Source organism: Micromys minutus (assembly GCF_963924665.1).
Source record: "Micromys minutus genome assembly, chromosome: 22".
Classification (NCBI taxonomy): Eukaryota; Metazoa; Chordata; class Mammalia; order Rodentia; family Muridae; genus Micromys; species Micromys minutus.
Window position 1 is genome coordinate 769,493 of NC_137957.1, and position 21,779 is coordinate 791,271.

Below are 21,779 nucleotides of genomic sequence, written 5' to 3' on the forward strand. Positions count from 1 at the left end.
AAGGTTCTGAGTAGGTGGCTGCACTTGCAGTGGCCTGGTCTTGAGTCTTGACTGTTCCATTTCGGTCTCTGAACAGCTGCCAGCCCCTTTCTTGCTTCGACTATGTCTATCACAACCTGCCTGGTAAGGAGAATGGCTCAACTTCCCCCAAAGCTTTGCAGTATAGTATATTTGGGAGTGGATCCCAGAGGAAGAGTGCTCAGCCACAGAAATCTGAGACTGAGATTTCTGTGTGTGCTGAACACCAGAGGTCCTTTGGACAACTCCTTCCTGCTTTGTCCACTGAGCTCAGTCCAAAGCTCAACCTTTGCCCTATATGTATTTGATTTTTTAAAAAGTTCTATTTGTGCCTGTCTGTGGTGGTGCACGCTTTTGGTCCCAGCTCTTTGGAGGTAGAGGCAGGCGGACATCTACTGAGCAAGTTCTAGGACAGACAGGGCTACACCGAGGGGCCCTAATTGGAAAAACCAAAAAGAACCCCAAACAACAAAAACAGTAACCAAACAACCCTATTTGTCTAGTGTGTCATTTAGCCAGGGGCTGGCACAGGTGTGTGCCCGTGGGATGGTCAGTTACACTTTGCAGTTGGTTTTCGTCCTCTACTAAGTGTCTCTGGATATTGAACTCAGTTGACTTAGCTGCAATCACTCTACCTTTTGAACCATCCCTATGGGCCCAACATATATTGTTTTGAACCAGGACCCTTGTGAGGATTGTTTCCAGCTGTCATCATCTGGGATCCTGGGCGCATTCGGGGTCACGGTAAATATTTTTTGAGGCCGGGAGTGTCTTACAGTCATTCTAACAATGCGGAAGTTGAGGCTGGTGGATTGCTTCCAGCTCGAGGCGAGCCTGGCTAGAGAGAGGGGTATTTCGAAAAATTAAAACAATAAATGCAGTGAGTAACCAGCAGCGTCCACGCGCTGGACGCCATTCGTGGGGTAGTCACCTGACTGTTGAGTGAATCAAAGCTTCAGGGAAACGCGCCCCATTTCTTCCCCAAACAGGAGCCACGCCTTCTTCGGAGCCCCCATTCCAGCCTTGGTCTCCAGCTTCCCTGACTGCTCTTCCGACCACGGTAGCCCCGGGCAACGAGCGCCGCCTCGCTTCCTGTATTGATTTAAATCCTGAAAGCCGTCCCACACTCCCGAGCTGCTCCGCGCTGGGGCGCGCAGGCGCAGTTGTACCGGGTGGGCGCGAGCACGGCGCAGGGTGGGCGTGTCCTTAAGGAACAGGAGCAGAGGCGGGGCGGGGGCGTGTCCCAGGAGAGGCGTTGGAAACTCTAGGGGCGTGGCTTCCGTTCAGGGCACAGGAGATTGGCGGGGAGAGCCGTGCGTAGTAAGGCGGTGAGCGTGGCTGAGGGCGTGGCTTGCTCACAGAAAACTATGGCGGCGTTGGGGGGAGGGCCTAGGGGGCGTGGCATAGGCGCGGTGATGCGCTGGGCGGCGGGGCAGGTCGCGGGCACGCGCGCGGCCTGCGGGACGGACTGGGGGAGGGAGTCGGGTTGCCGCTGAGTGCCGCCATATTAGCGACCGCGGAGGCCGGGGGATTCCCGTGAGCAGCGGCGGCGGGGCCTCGAACGGGCGCGGCGTGTTCCTGGGACCGGCGGGAACCGGCGGGAGCCGGCTGGCGACCGGACAGAGGCAGGTGAGGACACGGGTGACTCGGGGACCCGCCCCCCCAGCCGACCCCTTCCTTCTCAGGGCTCCAGTGCCGCCTGACCCTGAATCCATCCCAGCGACCTCCAGCTCGGGCCCCGACCCCGCCAGCTCTCGAGTCTGTCAGAGTCCACCGCCCCCAGAGCTCTGCTCTGAGCCGTGCTCCCCTCGAATCCAGGGCACCACCCATGCTGCTCCTCCGAACCCCAGAATGCAAACCCACCTCCCAGAAGAGGCCCTGCGTCACCTCAACCCCTCGCCTTGACCTCACCCTGTCCATCACAGCAGTCATCCCCAGAGCCATGTTCTGAGCACAGCAGTGTCCAAATCCATGGCACTCCACATGTTGCTACTCAGGACCCTAGGTCAGGCTCCTTGCACCCCCAAATCCAGGCTACCCTTTACGACTTCTACCAAAACCACACAGTGGAGATGAGGTCCTGAATCAGATCCCAGAGCAGTCTGTCCCCAGTGACCTCAGCCATCAGCGCTCTCTGTTCTTTTGAGCTATATACCTCCAAATTTAGGGACTTCTCCATGCTGATCACTCGAGACTACACTGCAAGCCATTCATCTGCACCCTGTTGACTTCCAAATGTAAATCCTGCTGCCTCAGATGCTCCCTGCATCCAAACTAGGATCTGAGTCAACCTCCAGAGCCCAGAAAATTCACATCTGGCAGTCCCCCAGTGGAAAGGATAATGGACTAACTTTGCCATGTAACACCCAGTGGTTCAGGGTGTCTCATCTCAGGGGAGACGTGGCCACAAACCACAGATATTCTGTGTCCCCAAACCCACCACATGCCCTCTCAGATCTGAATCTCCATTCTGTCTCCAAATGCAAGTCCAGGTCCGTCCATCCTCTGTCCCTGACACAAAGCCATTGTCCCCTACAAAGCCCTCAGATCACCTCACCAACTTAATTTGTCTCCAGCTGTAAGCCTGACACCAACCCCTGTAGAGTTATTACCTTCTTCAGTTCACTCCTAGCTGAGAGCACCTGGTGGCAAGGATGCCCCCCACCCATCCTGTGTGAGAGGTGACCTCATTCCTCTGGCTGCTGAGTCCCAATCCTAGCTCCTTCCAGCCATTGGAATGAGTGTGACTCCCCAGTGCAAATTCGCCCAGAACAGACACCACCTCTGGTTCTGGGGATCAGGGCATGGAAAGAAAGGGAGTTTGGTGGCTCTGGCGCTCATGGGGCTGGGGTGGCATGTGTTGTAAATATTAATGGAGTTCTCAGGTGTGGATTTGGTACTTGAGGAATTTAGCCTATGACTTGTGGATCACTAGCTTATTCAAGGGTGTCTTCTCTTTGCTTCCTTCTTTTTGATAGAGGGTCAGGAGCTAAGCGTGACTGCAAGGAGTCTTGGTGTGTTTTATTTCCTTGTTCTGGGCATGGGACCTAAGGCCTTTGCACACATTTAGAAGAGAGAGGACATGAATGAACCACACCCCTGCCCCTCACTGGGAGATTCTAGGTAGGAGCTCCACCCCCAACCACACTCACAGCTTTCTTTACCTTTAAATTTTGTTTTTAAAAATGTATGTGGGTGCTGGGCAGTAGTGGTTTATGTTGAGGCAGAGGCAGGCAGATCTCTGTGTTCAAGGCCAGCCTGGGATACAGAGTGAGTCCCAGGAGAGCCAGGGCTACACAGAGAAACTCTTGTCTCGAAAAACAAAACAAAAATGTGTATATGTCTTTTTTGCTTGTTATTTTAGTGTATGTGTATTTTTCATGCATGTTTGTGTTTCATGCTGTTAAAGACTGGAAGTGGGTGTCAGGTCCCTTGGAAGTGAAGTTAAAGACAGTCCTGAGCTGCTGTGTAGGTGCTGGGAATTGAACTCAGGACCCCTGGAAGAGCAGTCAGTGCTCTAACCACTGAGCCATCTCTCCAGCCCTAAGTTGTGTTTGTTTTTATGTATATGTGTATCTGTCTGTATGTTTGCCACGGGCAGGCAGTGCCCATAGAAACCCAAGGGGCTCCTGTGTTCTACATCTGGAGTGGCAGGTTGTTTTGAGTCACTTAGTATGGGTGCTGGGAAGCAAACCTGGGCTCCTGGCACATGGTCTCTAACACTGAGCCATCTCTTCAGCCATTTGTGTGTGTATGTGGGTGCACCCACATGTGTATGTGCGCACGCTTGGAATTGTAGAGACTGGCAAATCCCAGGAGTGCCTGGTCTGTGTCCTGGGACCCCTGAGTGCTATGTGGGGAGCAGTCCTGAGCTTCTACTGTTCCCTTGTGGTAGGTTCCTGCCCCACAGCCAGGGACCAAGACAACATTCCCCTGCCTCAGTCTTCTATCTGACACTTGGCCTTGCTTCCTCCTTTTGGCTATTAGGTGCAGTCTGTGGCCCCACACCCCAAAGTTGTAAATTTTTGGCTGGTTAATTTGTTTTGAGACAGGGTTTCTCTGTAGCCCTGGCTGTCCTGGAACTCACTCTGTAAGGCCAGGTTGGCCTCCAACTCAGCAGAGGTCGCCTGCCTCTGCCTCCCAAGATCAAAAGCATGCATCAACACCGCCCAACTTCTAGGGTTTTTTTTTTTTTTTTTTTTTTTTTTTTTTTTTTTTTTAAGATTTATTTCTAATGTGTTTGTGTATGTCTGTGTCTGTGTGTAGAAGCCAGAGGCCAGAGAGGATGTTGGATGCTCCGGAGCTGGTCTTAGAGATGGTCCTTTACCGAAGCAGCGAGTGCTGACTCAGCACTGTGTCTGCATCCACTTGTCTCTGTGTGCATGCATGCGTCAGAGGGAGCCTGCAGAAGTGAATTCTCTCCATCTACCTCCGGGGTCCCTGGGCTGCGGTTCAGGCCAGTTTCTCTGGGCTTATTGCTAACCACAGTATCACTCCAGCTCAGGCAGCCTGAAACATTCAATAATCCTCCTGCCTCAGCTTCCCACTTGCCAGGTGGCAGGTGTGCTTGGCCCTACAAAGACTTTGAGGAATTAGCTGCTGTCCTAGTGCCTGTCTGGGACTCTCTGTCTTCACCACCCTTTAGTAAAGTTGATTTTTATTAATTTAATTTTAGATTTTCATCTGCTTAATGCAGGTAACATTCGCACACCCAGATTTTATTAAAACTGACAGTTGTGGTTTTCGTGTGTTCACGGGATGGTGTGGCCATCACCAGTATCTAGTTCTAGTTCACTCTGCTGGGCATGAGCCCAGCCTAGGAACCTGCTTCTGACCTGATCTAGAAGCTTCTTGCCATGGTGTCCCTGGTCCATATCTTTGGAGGTTGGGGACCATTGGCTCTGTCCTGAGTTGTAGCTAAGCCACCTCCCTCCCGTCCAGTAGTGCCACTCCCAGCGTGGTAACATAAAGACGGGACAACACATAGTGACTTGGTGAGTTGTTCCTTTCCATTTTGTCCCTAGCGCAGCGGCAGGACCCAGGACACCACAGAGAGCAGCCTGGTCCTTGTGCCTGCCATAAGGACCCTGGGGACGTAGTGTGCAAGGCTTTCACACACAGGTGGCACACTTGAGTGATGCCCTGGTCACATGGAGACAGGCTGGGGCAGGAGAACCCAGTGGGCCAGCTCTAAAGGATGTGATGGTCACCTGTGGCCTGCCTGGCTGGGATAGGGTGACCTCTTGATAAAGGAGTGCATGGGTGTATGCATGTATACTCTGGGTGTTCTTGCATCCTGGGCCCAGGCTGAATTAGGTGACTTGTTCAGCCTGGGGTCCCTGGCTGATGGGAGCTGTCAGGATCTCCCTCTGCTAGTGTCCATGGCTGGAAGGTAGCTTGGAGGGTCTGTGTAACTGGGAAGTCCCTTCCTTTGACACCTAGGATATGGGGGACTACAGGCCCATGTCCATGTCAACAATAAATTCTGTGGGACATCTGATCTAAGGTCACACATGGGAGAGGATCCCCGGATGGGCAGTGCTACAGGAGCTGACCACAGAGTCCACACACACAGCTCTGCCCTGGGCTCTCAGCATGGCTCAGCTCCACAGCCCAGACCACGTCCCCACCTGGTCTCCCGTAGCCAACTGTGACAGGGAAGAATGGGGTGAAGAGGCCAGTGCTTTGCTGTGAGCGTGGGTGGGGGTGGTGCCAGGGTGTCAGGGGCAGTTGACCGCCAACACTGGGGTGTCTTAAGCAGTCTCTGCTGCCCTCACTGGGAGTGTTCCTGATTCTGGGAACATACATGCCTGCTGGGACTCAGGGAACTCATGATGTGGAGTGGGTGGATGTCAGGAATGCAGCTCAGCATCCCTCCAAGCCCCACAGAAAGTAACATGGCCCTGAGACCACAACACAACACCCTGAGTCCCCACACATAGCTTCAAGTGGGGGCTCTCCTTTAGTTCCTTGAAACACAAGCTGTGGAGACCAGTTTTTCAACCCATTTTTCAAGATCTGTGGACCCTAGAGGGTGTGACCAGCGGTTAAAGGCCAGATGAGCTGGGGAGCTTCCTGGCGGCAGGAGTCGGAGGGCCTTCCTGTGTCCTGTTTCTCACTTGCACACTGATGGCTCATCACTCCCGAGTGTGCTTGGGCTCAGCTGGGTACTGAGCACTGTTAGGTGCCTCAGCATCCTGTGACACAGCAGAGGGAGGGCCTGGAGGAGACTGACTGCACACATCGGAGGGTGTGGGACCCAGTCTTCCTGAAGGCTCTGTCCTCCTGGTCAGTTTCTCACGGTGGCAAGGTGACACATCCAAACAGCTTCCCAGCCTTTTAGTGGCCTTCAGCTAGTGTACCTGAGGATGGACTTGAACTTGTGATCCTCCAAGGGCAGGGGGAGCTGAGGTACGAAGTGAGAGCCTCTCCACAGTGGGTGGGTAGAGCGGTGGCACGGTCCCTGTCATGGAGCCCACACTTTGGGCATTTGTGTGTCTTGGTTCTCACTGAGCATGATGTTCCCGAGGTCACGTTAGTGCGTGTAGATGGACCTGCTGTGTGTCCATCAGCTACCGGTGTATGAACATCTGGGACTGCAATTCTTGGGCCACCTAATTCTTTGAGGGTTGAAGCGACTGGGGCCGGAGAAGGTCAGTGAGTAGAAGCTTCAGTGCGGGAAAGGAATGTTCTAAAGAAGGGATGCTGGAGCCCATCTGCTTCTCTATAGTCAGTGTGCTCAACCTTGGGTAGAGGGGAGTACACAGCTCATGCCAGAGGGGTCTGTGGTGGTGGGATGTGTGCGCGCACACGTGCTGCATGGTGTGGGGGGCAGGTAGGAGAGTGGGAGGAAGAGGAAGCCCTGGAACCCTGTCCTGGGTACCGTGTGCTGTCCTGTGGCTACCAAACAATGGCCTGCAGCCTGCTGAGCCTGGCAAAGCACTGGCTATGGGCTCTGCTGTGGCTGGCCTTGCCCCTCCCATCTCAAGTGTAAGTGGTCTACATGAGCACCAAAGGTCATGGGTCACAGTTGCTGTTGCTGAAAGAGTCCCCAGCCCCCTTCAGTCCTGCCTAGGCACAGCCCCCACCTCCCTCTAGGTTCTGAGCCGCACCACACACAGCATGATGGGCTGACCTATGACTGATAAAGTGTCAGAACTAGGATGGAGCCCACTACCCACCCACCAACACCCCTCTGCAGGGCACATCACCCTCTCCGAAGGCTACGGGATGCTGAGTCCCTGGCTCCTGGAATATGATCCCTGGATACAGTGACATACCTAAGGCAGGACATCCTTGGCTACACATAGGGTTGGAGACCAGCCTGAGCTGCATGAAACCTTGTCTCAAAAATTAGATTCATAAGTCAGGCAGTAGTGGTTTAACCCAGCACTCTGGAGGCAGAGACAGATGTGTGAGTTCAAGGCCAGCCAGGGTTACACAGAGAAAACCCCGCCTTAAAACAACAAAAGATTTACAAAAAAAAGCCCAGCCTGGCCTCCCCCATTGTTTCCCAGAGTCCTGGATGGTCTTGTGCTTCTGCCCACCTACAGGCTAGCCTCGACTGCGGGCCCCGCCCCGCCCACCATGGACCAGGACTATGAGCGAAGGCTCCTGCGACAGATCATCATCCAAAATGAGAACACGGTGCCATGTGTGAGTGACAGCAGCCATTTTGTTAAGGATCATCACATGTAGATCCTGGTCCGGTCCATAGGGGTGGGCTGGCCACTTGAAAGTCATCCACACTGAATCCCAAACCCCCCACAGGTTTCAGAAATTCGGAGAACCCTGACACCAGCCAACTCCCCAGTGTCCTCGCCCAGCAAGCACGGTGACCGCTTTATCCCCTCACGGGCTGGGGCCAACTGGAGTGTAAACTTCCACCGGATCAATGTGAGTACCAGGCAGGGTATGGACCTGCTGCCCTGAGAAGGGCATAGCCTCACATTTTGATGTCCTCTCTCTCACTGGCTCCTCTCCCATAGGAAAACGAGAAGTCCCCCAGCCAGAACCGAAAAGCCAAGGACGCCACCTCCGACAATGGCAAAGGTGAGGGGTGGGCCTTACTCTTTGCCACAAACCCCTAGCAGCTAGTCTGGCCTTCCCCAAGCCCCATCTCTGCAGATCCCAGCCACAGACACGCCCATCCCACCCTTGCAGATGGCCTGGCGTACTCCGCACTGTTGAAGAATGAGCTGCTGGGCGCCGGCATCGAGAAGGTTCAGGACCCGCAGACGGAGGACCGGCGGCTGCAGCCGTCCACACCGGAGCACAAGGGGCTCTTTACGGTGAGCCAGGCAGCAGCCAGTGGCCTGCAAGGCTGGGGCGCTGTGGGACCTGCTTTGTCCCTTCTGTGGCTTTTAACCGGTCTGTGTCAGCTTTGGGGTGCTCATGGTTCCCCAAGTCATAAGGCCACAGAAACCACTCAACCTAGTGTCCTGCCCCCAGTATTCCCTCAGCAGCAAGCGCTCGAGTCCTGATGATGGCAACGACGTGTCCCCATACTCTTTGTCCCCCGTTAGCAACAAAAGGTAAACCAGGCTGGGTCCCCAAGTATCCTCGGGCAGGTGGTGGGGACATGGGGGTCTAGGGCAGCAGCACTCAGTGGCCTATGGCATTGCAGTCAGAAGCTGCTTCGGTCGCCACGGAAGCCCACACGCAAGATCTCCAAGATTCCCTTCAAGGTGCTGGATGCGCCAGAGCTTCAGGACGACTTCTACCTCAACCTGGTGGACTGGTCCTCCCTCAACGTGCTCAGTGTGGGGCTGGGCACCTGCGTGTACCTGTGGAGTGCATGCACCAGCCAGGTGGCGCCCAACACCCGTGTTCCTCCATGGGGGGTCTGACCTCAGCCAGTGTAACCCAGGCCCAACCTTTGTTGGGGGAGGAGATACCCAGAAGGGAGGGGCACAGAGGGCAAAAGAGGGTGTGGCCCATCTGCCCTTCACTCTAACCTCCTGCCAACAGGTGACCCGGCTCTGTGACCTCTCTGTAGAAGGGGACTCAGTGACTTCTGTGGGCTGGTCTGAGCGGGTGAGTGTAGAGGGCCTTGTGTCCCCCCCCTCACAGATGAGGAAGTAGGGTACTTCCCTAGTACCACCCAGGTGCACACCTTCTAGCCACGCCTCAGCCTTCTTTTGGAGACTATGCTGCTAGGAAGAAAGTGCTCGTGCTGGAGCCGTGGTGTCCGGGTGGTGACAGACTGTCACTTCTGTGGCCCAGGGGACTCTTAGAAAACACTGAGGAAAGTTTAAGCAAAGCAGTTTGTAGAGGCAGCCTATAACCCCAATACTCCAGATTCTGAGGCTGGAGGATTGCACTTAGTTTGAGGTCAGCCTGGGCTATATTTTGAGTGTGTGGCTAGCCTGGAATATGGAATAAGCCCTTGTTTTAAAAAGCAAAACAACAAAATGAGCTTATAGAGGTAGCCCTGAGTCTCTGGAGGATGGGATGGGTGGGCTTCTCATACCACGCCCACCTGATGGCCACACCGTCACCTAGGGGAACCTGGTCGCAGTTGGCACACACAAGGGCTTCGTGCAGATCTGGGATGCTGCTGCTGGGAAGAAGCTGTCCATGCTGGAGGGCCACACAGCACGCGTGGGTAAGGACCTGGCCTGCCCAGCGCGTCCTTGGGCCACATCCTTGGAGCAGGCCAAGGCTCACCTGCTACCACCCCGTAGGGGCGCTGGCTTGGAATGCTGACCAGCTGTCATCTGGTAGCCGTGACCGCATGATCCTTCAACGGGACATCCGCACACCACCCCTGCAGTCAGAGCGGCGGCTGCAGGGCCACCGGCAGGAAGTGTGTGGCCTGAAGTGGTCCACAGACCACCAGCTACTTGCCTCCGGGGGCAATGACAACAAGGTATGGCTGCGTCACCCTGTGCTCCCCTGGGGGCCAGCATGCTGCCCTGGGAGGCCAGCTGCCTGTCCGTGTGGGTCACTTAAGCTCCCGCTAGAACTTGGGACAAGGATGTGTGACCTTATGCCCCCAAGGGAAGGGGTGCATAGAGGTCATGGCCCAGGTATTGAAAACTCATAACTCTGGGGTCAGCTTGAGGACCTTGTCCCTAGAGCTGGCCTGGAGGTATGCGTGTGCCCCTGGGTTGTCCCTACTTTGTGTCCCTGGTTCCTGGGTGGGCCTCTGTCACAGTCCTGGCCTGCCCTGCAGCTGCTCGTGTGGAACCACTCAAGTCTAAGCCCTGTGCAGCAGTACACAGAACATCTGGCAGCAGTAAAAGCTATCGCCTGGTCACCACACCAGCACGGACTGCTGGCATCGGGTGGTGGCACGGCCGACCGCTGCATCCGGTTCTGGAACACTCTGACAGGCCAGCCGCTGCAGTGCATTGACACAGGCTCCCAAGTGTGCAACCTGGCCTGGTCCAAGCACGCCAATGAGTTGGTCAGCACACATGGCTACTCACAGAACCAGATCCTCGTGTGGAAGTACCCGTCCCTTACACAGGTGGCCAAGCTCACTGGCCACTCGTATCGCGTCCTCTACCTGGTAAGTGTTGGCCGCTGTTGCTGTCAGTGTCCTGAGGCTCTATGTGGCAAGCCTTGCTGGGAGGGTCAAGAAACATCACCCCAGCTTTCCTGTCAGCTAGTCTTAGTAGCAAAGCCACCGCTAACAAACCAGTGTGTAACCAACCCAGGATTTGGGAATTGGGGAGTCCTGTCTACCAGACCTCACTGCACAGGGCACAGGGCCTCCATACAACAGGAGTTTCAGTGTCCCCTGCCTGCTGGTGGCTTTGGCTGTGTCCTGCCAAGTGTGGGAACCCAGGGATCAGGCCAAGCAGCCCCTTGTGTGCCCTGTGCCCTCAGCCAGAGTCCATGCCCCCTGGCACCTGCCTTGGGTCCGAGAAACTGCCCTTCTGCCCCTTCTATAGGCCATGTCCCCTGATGGAGAGGCCATCGTCACTGGGGCTGGAGATGAGACCCTGCGGTTCTGGAACGTCTTCAGCAAAACACGCTCTACAAAGGTAACACGGCTGGGTGGTGTCCACGCTTGTCCACCTGCTGTGGTGCCCCTGGGCTCTCTTGCAGTGCCCTGCAGTCACTTGTGTCCCCTGTCCCCAGGAATCGGTGTCTGTGCTCAACCTCTTCACCCGGATCCGATAGACCCGCAGGCGGGATGCACACCGCGGACGGAGATGGAGTAGCCGGCATGCATGGGCCCTGCTGTACCCGCCGACCCCAGAGTCTTCTGGGGGGCGGGAGCTGGGCTGGAGACCCGAGTCTCATTAAATGCCTCATTGTGAGCTGTGGAGCCAGTGTCTGGGACGGGGACACGGGGACCCTCACCTCAGCCAGATGGACACTTGCTACCTGTCACCACTGCCCAGGCCATGTTGGACACAGCTGATTAGACTGACTCCCATCAAACCCCATCACCTGGGGATCCATGGACCAGAGCCACCCCAGTGACGGGGCCTCACCCTATGACACTCTTAATTGTGTTGACTGTGTTGCCATCCTGTGTCTGTGTGTACACCTCCTGTGACCCCTCTTCCCATGGGTGTCACCTCGCCCTGTCCCCAGCCAGCTGCTTTGTCTGCCTTGTTCACCTCTTGGCCTCCTTTAAGTTTCCCAGGCCTTCATCTTCAGACCCCATTTTTACTGCCCTTCCTCACCTGGGGATCCCCAATGTGTCAGTGGTGGCCTATGGTGTGTGCACGTGTGTATATATGTATTCGTGGCACCTTGGGGTCTGTCTCGTGTGTTTTGTCTTGTCCCAAATATGATTGATAGTTGAAGTCACTGGGACAGGCCTTATCTCTTGTGTGGAGCTGCACTATTCGGGTCAGGACCGCAACCTACAGAGCCAGAACTGCAGGCAGGGAGGGTCTGTGGCTTGGGCTCCCATCCCACAGCAGTGTCCTGGGTAAGACGGCCAGGACCCCGGCTAGCTAGGGGAACCCAGGGGCCTGACTGAAGTAGAACAAGTTTAGCATGTTTGGCGGCCAGAGAGGGAGAGGCTATGTCTGCTGAGGAAAGAGGAACCCAGGCGAAGTCTGGCAGCAGGAACTGCCTGTACTGACTGTAACAGGTCGGCTAATCACTGAGGGTTGTGTTGACGTTTATTGTCATGAGTTGAACAGGATGCAGGATACACTAAATGAACAGACCACTGAAGACCACCTTTAGTGATGCCACCAGCCAACAAGAGCATCCGTTGCTACTGCTGGGTCGTGGGCCCTCCTGGATCCCATACTTTATGATCCTTGGCCCTGGGTCCCTTTGCCGAGCACTGTGGCCACCTATGGTGGGGGTGGGAACCCAGGCTTGAGGGGTGACCTGCTGCGGTACAGGGAGAAGGCAGAGGAACACTCGGGGTCCCAGCCCTACTTTAGTTCTGTTGTTGAGCCCCGCACCAGGAAGTAAGCTGAGGTCATGGACTGTGACTGCCCACTTCCCTGTTGCTGGGCTACCTTTGTTCCTGTCAACAATGGCCCTGAGGCCTTGGTGACTAGAGCCTCTTAGAAGGCAGGGCCAGACATGGAAAACCTGAGGCGGGAGGCTACTCAGCCCTCTGTTCCTTCGGGCACCCTTGAACTATACTTCCCTGACCATCTATACCGGTGGGTCCCTGCATTTGGTAGTCTCCTCAGACACCAGATTCCCTACCCAGCGGCTGGGATGCAGGTTTGCAAGGGCTTGTGAGTTGAGCATTTGCACACCTCCACTCGTAAGCAGAGGAGTCCCCAGCTATAAACCGTTGGGTTTGGAACTGCCAGTCTCAACAGTGGAATTGTGCCTTCCCCATATTGTAGACAAGTCTGTCCATGGCATGTGGGAGAGCTGGTGGCAGCAGTGTGCCCAGCCCGTCCAGGGGGTGTATGGTCAGGGAGTTGAGGTGTCATGTAGCTGAGGAACTTTAGATTCCCCTGTGCATGTGCTACAGTGGCAGCCATGTGCCCGAATATCCTTCATGTGTCCTGAGCTATTCATAAACTCAGAGATCCTCCTGCCTTAGCATGTTGCCACCCACACCCTATTTCAATGGCCTTTTGTGGTGCAGATGACAGGCCACCTCAGGCATAGTACCATTCTTTGCAGGTGTCACTGCTGCAGCCTGCAAGGCTTTCCACATACACTTTACTCAGGGGCGCAGTCTGGAGAGTCGCTGGCTAGGCACACCCCTGCTTGGTCCCTTCCTCTTCCCCAGCAGCCATAAGAGGCTCAAGGCTAAGTCAGGAGGATTGCTGCGCGGTCAACACTGGGCCACAGTGACACCACCTTAAACTAGCAGAACCATTTTTGGCTACATGAGATAAAGGTGGAGAAATGCATGGAGACACTGGGCAGAAAGGGGGTGACTCTCGCCCTGTAGCACCTTTGCAAAGGGTCCAGATACTCTTGAGACAGGGAAACTGGTCTTGAGACCAGCAGGACGTCCCAGCTCAGTCCCAGTTCTCTCTCAGCAATGACTACCTGTCCCTGGAGGGGCCCCGTTGGGCGCCAGCCATCAAGCAAGCTACATGCTGGAAGTTCACGCCCATGGGACAGGACGCGGCCGGTCAGGTGTGGTTCACCGGCCTGACCAACTCGGACCCATGTGATGCCTGGTACATGCTGCCTCGTGCGCTTGACATTCCGTACCGCGAGGCCCACACGCGCTGGCACGGCTGCTTCCAGAGTCGCCAGCGAGGCCTGCCGCCCGGTGAGTGTCCCACCCCCAGCCACACACAACCGTGGCTCTCATGCTGACATCCCCTTCCACGCCTCCCCGCAGCCTACACACAGCACTTGCGGGAGACGGCCTTCTGGGACCCCGCGATACCTGCGCAGTACCTCAACGCGGGCCCCCGCTGGGGGTGTGTACAGTGGAGGGACAGGCAAATCCGTGGCAAGGAGTTTGGTGAGCTGAGGGGATGGGGACAGGAAAGAGACGGCGGGGGTGGGGTGGGACGGTGCTGCACGTGGGTCACTCCACTCTGCGACAACAGAGGTAGGGGGATCTCTCAGTCCGGGAGGCAGCCTGGGCTAGCTGGTGTCAAGAAGAAAAAAACAGGAAAAGACAGGCCAGCAGTGGGTAGAGTTGCGGGAGCTCAGGATGGGCGTGACCTGGTGGGCTCGGCAAGCACACGGATTGGGGGCTCCCCGCACGCAAAGCTCGTCCGGTCCTATTCGCAGTGGTCAACCGGAACCAGTTTGGAGCAGAGCTGCCCAGGCGGTCCGACTATGTGCCGCACCTGTCGCCACCACAGCGGCCGCGCTTCACCGCGCAGGACTTCAAACAGCGGGGCCTGGAGCGCCCCTGCCCGGCCACCGGCCAGCCGCCCCCGGCCTTCACACCCGTGCTCTGATAAAGCCGTGCTACCGACCCGTGTGTCTGTGTCCCCGTGAGCTGGGTAATCTCTCCCACGCACAGCCCCGGCATGTGTCCCGGTCAGCTCCCCCGCGGGCGGATGCATCCGTGTCAACAGTGGAGCGGGGCACCCATGGGCCCCAAGGGCTCAGCAAGCTTGGCCGGTACCCCCACTCGCACGCGGTGCCCTCTGACCCCCAGCAGGTTGGGGGATCGATCCGGAGTCAGAGTGTGCTTGGTCCTTCATCAAGTCGCCCTGGAGAGCCAGAGGTCAGGGCCGGTGTCCCGGGTCCCCTGAAATAAGGAGTGGGGTGGCGTTGAAAAGGGTGGGTCCCAGGTCGCACCCCACCCCACCCAAGTCCCAGTGAGTGAGACCCACGAGTGCGAATGCGGATGGGCCAGATAAGGAGACTGCAGAGAGCCAGGGCGGCAGCCACACCCACGCCGCCCGTCACTGCTGTCATCACCCAGTGGTAGAAGCTGACACAGGACCCGCAGCACAGCTCAGAGCTAGGGAACAGAGAGGACATGGAGGGAAGGTGCAGCCCACAGCCCCACCCCAGCCCCTTGGTCCTGCCCCAGGGCCTGTGCACGAGCCCTGGAATGGTACAAGGTTCTCAGGGAGCCTCCCAGCTTCCTGTCTGACTCCTAGACCATCCCCTACCCAGCTCAACCCCACTTCTGCATTAGCAGTTACACGGTTGCCATTGTCTTGGGCCAGCAAGGGTGACTGGGTGGCTCAGGAACCCACACTGACAGGGTCTCAGTGGCTCCACATGCCCTGCAGACTGTGCCTTCAGCACCAGCTCAAAAGAAACCGAAGAATAAACAAATGCCCGAAGTAAGGAAGGAATGTGTGCTCTCCAAGTCTGAGGAGCACGGACTCACGGACAGGGATGCAGGCTCTGCACAGTCATGACTGCCAGCCCATTGGCCACTTTATCCGAAAAGCTCATAGCACCATACACGAAGGCTCCACTGTGCTGGGGGGGGGGGGGGGGGCACAAAGGATTAGTGCCCAGGTCCAGGGCCTAAACCACGCCCCCAGGCTCCTCCCATCAGCCCTACCGTGTGTGGGCCAATGAGGTCAGCTGTCATGGCTAGGGAGGTGACAAGGATGGTGGCACAGCCTGCACCCAGCAGAATGGCAGCCCCGTACACAGCTACACCTAGATTATCTGCCAGGGCCACCCAAGCTGCGAAGGCCAGGATCACCAGCAGCCCAGTGAAGTAGGTCATCTAGGGAGGAAGGAGGCAAGGTCTGAGTCAGGCAACATTGCTGGGCACCCTGCACCAGATACTCACCCTCTCTGGTCCTCAGTCCAGTAAAAGGATCCATTAAAACCTGTCCTATTCCACACCCAAGACAGGTATTACTGGTCTTTGCCCAGAGCAGACATTACTAATCTTTTGTTCCACAGACAGGTCAGACATTACTAATTGATTTCTCATTCTGCATCGGGGTATGCAGTCCAAATACTCCAGCCCACCAGGAAGCTAGAAGGTGGAGGTTTCCAGAGCCCTGCAACTTGAGGGCCCAAAAGGCCTAGACTCTGGGCTTCGGGCCGCAGTCTGCCCTGGAGGAGTCTCCACCCCTGCCCACCTCCCCAGCAGCACCTGTCACTTACGTTCCTCCCTATGCGTTTGTTGACTGGCTTCATGAGGAAGGAGGAGAAGAAGCCACTCAAGTACATCACCAGAGGGATGGTGGCAATGAACTTCTGTGGAGGGAGAGGCAATGGCAGTCCAGAGGGGTGTTTCAGCAGGGGACCCATCACCCACTATCTCCACACACACCCACAACTTACCTTGGGCAAGCTGAGAGAATAGGTCAGGTACATGGCAATGTAGGTCTGAGACAGGTTCACAATGAGCCTTGTGGTCATGTACAGCATGCCTACCTGTGGGCAGATCGGTAGGGGGACAAGCCAGGGCTCAGTGGGAAATCCAATGCACTCCCACCCATCAATCAGGGATTTAGAAACAAGCTGAGGACGTCTAGAGTACAGTACAGTACTAACTCATTAAGTCTGACTGGCCAGCAGGTCAGGGCATGGCGAGAGGGAAGGGATCTGTGATTGGTAATTTCTGCACTGTCTGAGAAATAGAACATTGATTGGTAATGTCTGCCTGCATAGGGCGTGGAAGGCGGCTGGGAGTGAGAGGTTTGTGACATCCAACCCTGAGCACGGGGCAGCAGTGGGGATTGATGTGAGACCCACTGGTAATGTCTGTCCTAGGTGGTTCTGGCATCTTCTTCGGTGCCCTCAGCCCCACTACGTACCTGATAGAAAGCCGGCTCCCGAAGCCAGTGTTTCCACTGCAGCACTGGCTGGGCCGCCCGGGGCACCAAGGGGCTGTGCTCGTCGGGTTTGGTCCCCCGGTACTGGTGCCAGCGACCCTCCTTGGTACCCAAGTGGAAGAGCAGAGAGAAGATGGCTCCTACACCCACCACCAGCAGGGCCAGGTTCTAGGAAGGAGAGCAGGGGTCAGAACGGCTCCCCTAGGCTCAGGGGCTCAGGGGCTAGCAGGCAGCCCTGACTTACCCGGAAAACAGGCACATCCTGGACTCCCAGCTGGTCATCCACACTGATGTCCTGCTCTCCGCGGGCAGAGCCCTGCAAGTGCAGCAGCAGCCAGGCCGCGCCATACACGGTGATGTTGGCGACCACAGTGAACGCATACCTATGGGGGAGGGCCGGGCCTTAACGCTCGGAGAGTCCCCAGACTTCATCTGGCACATAGCAAGTGCTCAAAAAATACGGTCAGCACACCAGAACACCATCCCCTAAGGTTTCAAACTGGTACCTGTACTAGCCACGCCCCCAGCCCACCCTGCCAGCGTCCTCCAACAGAGGGCTCATGTGACAACTTGGTCAGCTGGAGTTCCTTTGAAGGAAGGCTGTCCCTAGAGGGCCCAGTATAATCAGGACACCTTAGGAAGCTGGCTTTGTGTACACCCGGGATCACATCCCTTTCTGCCAGCCTCTGAGAAGCCAGAAACACCTCTAATCCAGCAGCTATAGTCCAGCCGGAAACAGTGGTGCGCACCTTATCCGACATGCTCTGAGGCTGAGGCTAGAGGCCAGCCTCGGCAAATTAGTAAGGAACTGATTCAAAATATTTTTTTTAAAAGAGCTGGTAGATGCCTTTAATCCCAAAACTCAGGAGGTAGAGACAGGCCAGCCTAGGCTACGGAGTGAGTTCAAGGGCAGCCAGGGCTACACGGAGAAACCTTGTCCCCAAAACGAACCAAAAAAAGGTCAATAAAAAAAAAAAAAACAAACAAAAACGGGCGGAGAACAAATGGCACGTGTTCCTTTGTGTGAATCACCTGGCATATCCCAGGGGACACCCGGCTAGGTCACTGTCCCCAACCCTATTGTACCTGAGGGCTGTGAGCTCCACCTTCTCGTGGTCACTGGTCACAAGCTCAGGGATGAGACTCAGGTGGGCGATCTGTGTGGCAGCCCAGCCAAACTGGAAGATGACGATGAAGGGCCCATAGTAGAGCAAGGCTGCCCACTCAGGCGTGGCTTCCCCGCAGCCCAGGCATGGGCTGAAGATGAATGGGAAGGACAGCAGGACACACACAGTGCCTGTGAGACGGCAGAAGAACAACGCGGAGGGGTGAGGGGCAACCGAGGCAGGCAAACAGAACAGAGGCTCTCCAGCTCTGTCAGATGGAGAAACTCCGGGAGGCACACTGCTGGCCAGGTGTCATCCTGACACCTTAAGGACCTTAAGGACAGGCAGAAAGGACAAGAACAGGGATCCCTCGATGGCCCTGAGCTCAGGGTCACCCTCACCACATCGACTACCCGCCCTAAGCTCTCCTCCCCCGGCTGGGCAGGGGGAACTTGGAGTCAAGGCTGCTCCTGAGAGCAGAGCAGAGCCTGGCACCTTCCAGGACACTCTGGGTGCCCCCACCCTCCTCCATGGGCTCAGAAAACATAGGTAATCAATGGAAGGTCCTCCAGCATTCCATCTCTGACCACCCGTCCTGCTCACCCCCTGCCTGGCACAGGGGCCTCCTCTGACACCAGGCGCTGTCCTGCCCCAGGGCCTTTGCACAGTTGACCCAGATGCATCCTCCTATCTCTCACCCAGAGGTGTCCACAGCCCCGGGCTCCGCACACCCAGGGACTCCTTTGAGCTGTACTCGTCCACCAGACCACAGGCTCCGTGGGTGGAGGGAGTACCCACCCGCGCTCCTTCGATACGCTAGGCAACCAGGCCTGGACTAGGGACACGAAGTCCCGGGTGGGTTAGTGACAGTGGCTCTCTGCAGCTGAAGGGGATATGATCATTCTATCTGGGTAAGGCGACGACGACACCACCTAGCCCAGGCTTCCCCTCCAACTCCTGCTCCTCCTGCCTCAGCCTCCTCAGTTGAGTGTTTATGGGGTACTGGGATGGTGGCCAGGGCTCCGTGTGTGCTGTGAGCATTATGTCCAACCATCTCACACCAGTTTTAAGTGGATGAAGGAGACCCTGTAGAAAGGACTCTGAGCCTCTGATAGCACTGGGTTTCCAACTTCCCTTTCCTGCCCAGTGACCAACACACACCATGCCTTGAATTGAGAAATGACCTTCAGGAGGGGCACAGGGAAGATCTTCAGGGGCTGCTCCAGGTGTTGTAAGGCCTGTGAGTTCTATCTCATGACCACACCACACCCTGCTGTTTCTGGGCCTAGTTAACCATTGGCCTAGGCAGGGTCAAACTGGCCATCTCCAGACGCTCGGCCTGGCCTCTCTGGGCCTCAGGGAACCTTAGAGTTCTTGACTGGTTCTGGGTGTCCTATGGGACCCAAATGGTGCTGCAAGTGTTAATGCCAGTACTCAGGAGGCAGGGGATCTGACCCTGAGGCCAGCCTGGGCACCTCTTCAGTCTGTCCCACTATGAAGGAGCCCAGGCTCCAGGCCTATGTAAAATCAATCTCCTGGCAAACATAAGCCCTTCCTAGTATTTCTTTCCATTTTTTTGGAGACTGAGTCTCTCGAAGCAGCCATTACCCACTTCAGCTTTTGAATATGGTGACGGTGTGCAGGCTGTGCCTGGAAGCCCACACAGGAGAAGCACCCCTTCTCCCTGTCCCGGAATCTTCCTGGGTCTACAACCTTGAATAATCCCGAGAAACTAGAAATCCCAGCCCCAGGCTGGCAGGCCACTTCTCTGTCTTGAAAAAGTGTCATCACGGGACTCTGCAACCACTACCCCCAGGCAAAGGACTGGAGCCTTCCAGGAACCAGACCGGAATTCACAGGGAGCGGCTGCACACCCAGGGCCAACCTCTCCACACCAAATGACAGCTGATGGGACTCCATGCTGGGCCACCCGAGACAGGAACCACAGGCGCACGGGATGAAGTGGGGGAACAGAGGGAGGGGCACTGGACACAAGATGATAGTGAAGAAAGGGGGCTGAGGGATCAGAGCTGTAAGATGAAAAATCCTGAAAAGCTTGAGGGAACAGGACCAGGCCACGGATGGCAGTCAGCGGAGAGGATACAGGGTGACAGAGAAACGCCGAGATGGGACGCAGGGCGACAGTCGGGGCGGGGGACGGCTCACCCGCTAGATGCCAGGCCTTGCGGGGTCCGCAGCGCGCGCAGGCGGCGCGGTCGGCCTCGTAGCCCACGAGCGGCGTGCAGAGCCCGTCGGCCACCTGGCCGAGCAGCAGCAGCAGCCCCGCGCCCCGGGAGCTGTACCCGCGCACGGAGTGCAGGAACAGCAGCAGGTAGGTGAACCACATGCCGGCGCACAGGTCGTTGAGGAAGTGGCCGACCGCGAAGCTCAGCCGCGCGGCGAGGGACAGCGTCCGCGGTGGCCCCGGGCCTCCGTCTCCTGACGGAGGCGACATCGCGGCCGCAGAGCAGAGCGCACCGCACCGCACCGCCACCCGCGCGGCTACGCGGCCGCCGCTCCCCGGAGCCGCCTCAACGGGGCGGAGCCTCGGGGCAACGGCCACGCTCGCCAACCGGAGCCGAGCGTCTCGGCCTGGCGCCCAATCAGCAAGAGGGGCGTGGCCTCTGTCCGCCGCACTCCCGCGGCCCTAACGCCGCCCAAGCGACTCCGGCTTTTTATCTTAGCAGTTCTTTTCCGTTTTTCTTGGTGTTTTGACTTCTTTGATTTTATTTAACAAAATGTTTTTTGTTTGTTTTTCTAACAAAGGGTATCTTGTGGCCCGGGCTGGCTCGACATTTCTGCTTAGCAGAAGACAGCTTTGAACTCCCCATCGTTCCGCCTCCACCTCCACAGGGCTGGGAGTCACCAAATCTAGCCTTCCACAGCCTGAAAGCTTTTTCTTTTGAGACAGGGTCTCATGTAGCTCAGTTATACAACTGAGGATGTCCTTAAACTCCTGATCCTTCTGCCTCCGTTCCGGAACACAAATCACGCTTTTTTTTTTTTTTTTTGAAACAGGGTCCCACTAGCCCTGAAGTCCCTCTACAACCTAGGCTGGCCTTGAACTCTCAGTCCTCCAACCTCAGCCTCGAGGGTTGATGGGCTTTCAGGCTTTATGCATCAGGCCTGACTTAGCGAAGGGAGCCCGGATGTCAGCCACCCATCCACACTCCTGCCTTGGGCCGCAGCTAGAGGCTGGTGCTCACTCCAGAAAGAGAACACACCGGGTGATCCCATAAACTTCCAGACATACATAGTGAGGCACTTAGGGGATTTATTACTGCTAATTAATTAATAATTACAGATAATAGTTGGACAGAACATCAAAATACAGGCTAGTCTTTAATGAGGGTTGCTGGTGCCAGGTGCCCCACGTGGCAGATGCCTGGGTTTCACTCCCACTTACTGGGTGGTTCTGTGGAACACACTCAAAGAAAGGGGAAGCCAGGCCTCTGTTGGCCTGGTGACTCAGAGGTGCCGCAAACCCCCACACGATTCCAGGGCCAGATCATGGGACCTCAGTGGGACAGTGTCCTCCTACCCCTCCTCCTGGTGTTTTATTCTTTTTTTCCTCCCCCAGGCTGACCTCAGGCTCAGCTCTAACTGAGGCTGGCCTTGATCCCACTGACCCCACCTCCTGAGCACTGAATGACCAGCTTGCCCCATAGCCTCTTGATGGTGGCGGTACCTGCTCGAATCATGTGCACCCTCCAGGGGCACTCAGAGATATTCAGACTGGTCCGAACCCCTATGTCCTGTGACCCAGGTGGGGTGACCATTTCTTCAGTCCAGAGGAAACCTGCTCTCTATATAGGAAGTTTCAGGACCACCTGGGCTACATATGAGACCCTGACTCAAATTAAATAAATATACACTTTCATCCCAGATCTAGGAAGTGAAGGCAAAAGCCTCTGGTTCTGATCCAGCCCATGGTTGCACAACAGGAGGGGTATCCCAGGCTGCTCTGGGGAAGAGGCCTGGCTGGGGCTGGACAGCAGATGTGGCAGCGTCTCTTGGCTCTTGGCCTAAG

At 56.4% G+C, this 21,779-nt stretch overlaps 3 protein-coding genes across 3 annotated transcripts; 2 read left to right on the forward strand and 1 right to left on the reverse strand.

Annotated features, from left to right (window-relative positions):
• The first annotated feature begins 1,494 nt into the window (after positions 1 to 1,494).
• On the forward strand, positions 1,495 to 11,731 carry FZR1 (fizzy and cell division cycle 20 related 1). Its single transcript, XM_080934992.1, has 13 exons — positions 1,495 to 1,647; positions 7,572 to 7,674; positions 7,789 to 7,914; positions 8,007 to 8,070; positions 8,182 to 8,309; positions 8,470 to 8,552; positions 8,645 to 8,828; positions 8,989 to 9,054; positions 9,523 to 9,625; positions 9,705 to 9,889; positions 10,196 to 10,534; positions 10,920 to 11,012; positions 11,110 to 11,731. The coding sequence occupies exons 2-13, from the start codon at positions 7,606 to 7,608 to the stop codon at positions 11,149 to 11,151; spliced, it is 1,482 nt and encodes a 493-aa protein (XP_080791118.1). The 5' UTR covers positions 1,495 to 1,647; positions 7,572 to 7,605; the 3' UTR covers positions 11,152 to 11,731.
• Positions 11,732 to 12,108: 377 nt separating this feature from the next.
• Positions 12,109 to 14,396, forward strand: TEKTIP1 (tektin bundle interacting protein 1). Its single transcript, XM_080934991.1, has 4 exons — positions 12,109 to 12,611; positions 13,455 to 13,693; positions 13,766 to 13,891; positions 14,167 to 14,396. Exons 1-4 carry the CDS (start codon positions 12,529 to 12,531, stop codon positions 14,337 to 14,339), a joined length of 621 nt encoding a protein of 206 aa, XP_080791117.1. The 5' UTR covers positions 12,109 to 12,528; the 3' UTR covers positions 14,340 to 14,396.
• Positions 14,397 to 14,501: 105 nt separating this feature from the next.
• MFSD12 (major facilitator superfamily domain containing 12) lies at positions 14,502 to 20,227 on the reverse strand. The gene is made up of 10 exons (XM_080934990.1): positions 19,916 to 20,227; positions 17,730 to 17,940; positions 16,888 to 17,026; positions 16,626 to 16,811; positions 16,150 to 16,242; positions 15,970 to 16,062; positions 15,410 to 15,580; positions 15,230 to 15,324; positions 14,721 to 14,851; positions 14,502 to 14,635 (listed from the first exon to the last, which is right to left on the reverse strand). The coding sequence occupies exons 1-10, from the start codon at positions 20,202 to 20,204 to the stop codon at positions 14,613 to 14,615; spliced, it is 1,431 nt and encodes a 476-aa protein (XP_080791116.1). The 5' UTR covers positions 20,205 to 20,227; the 3' UTR covers positions 14,502 to 14,612.
• Positions 20,228 to 21,779: the final 1,552 nt, after the last annotated feature.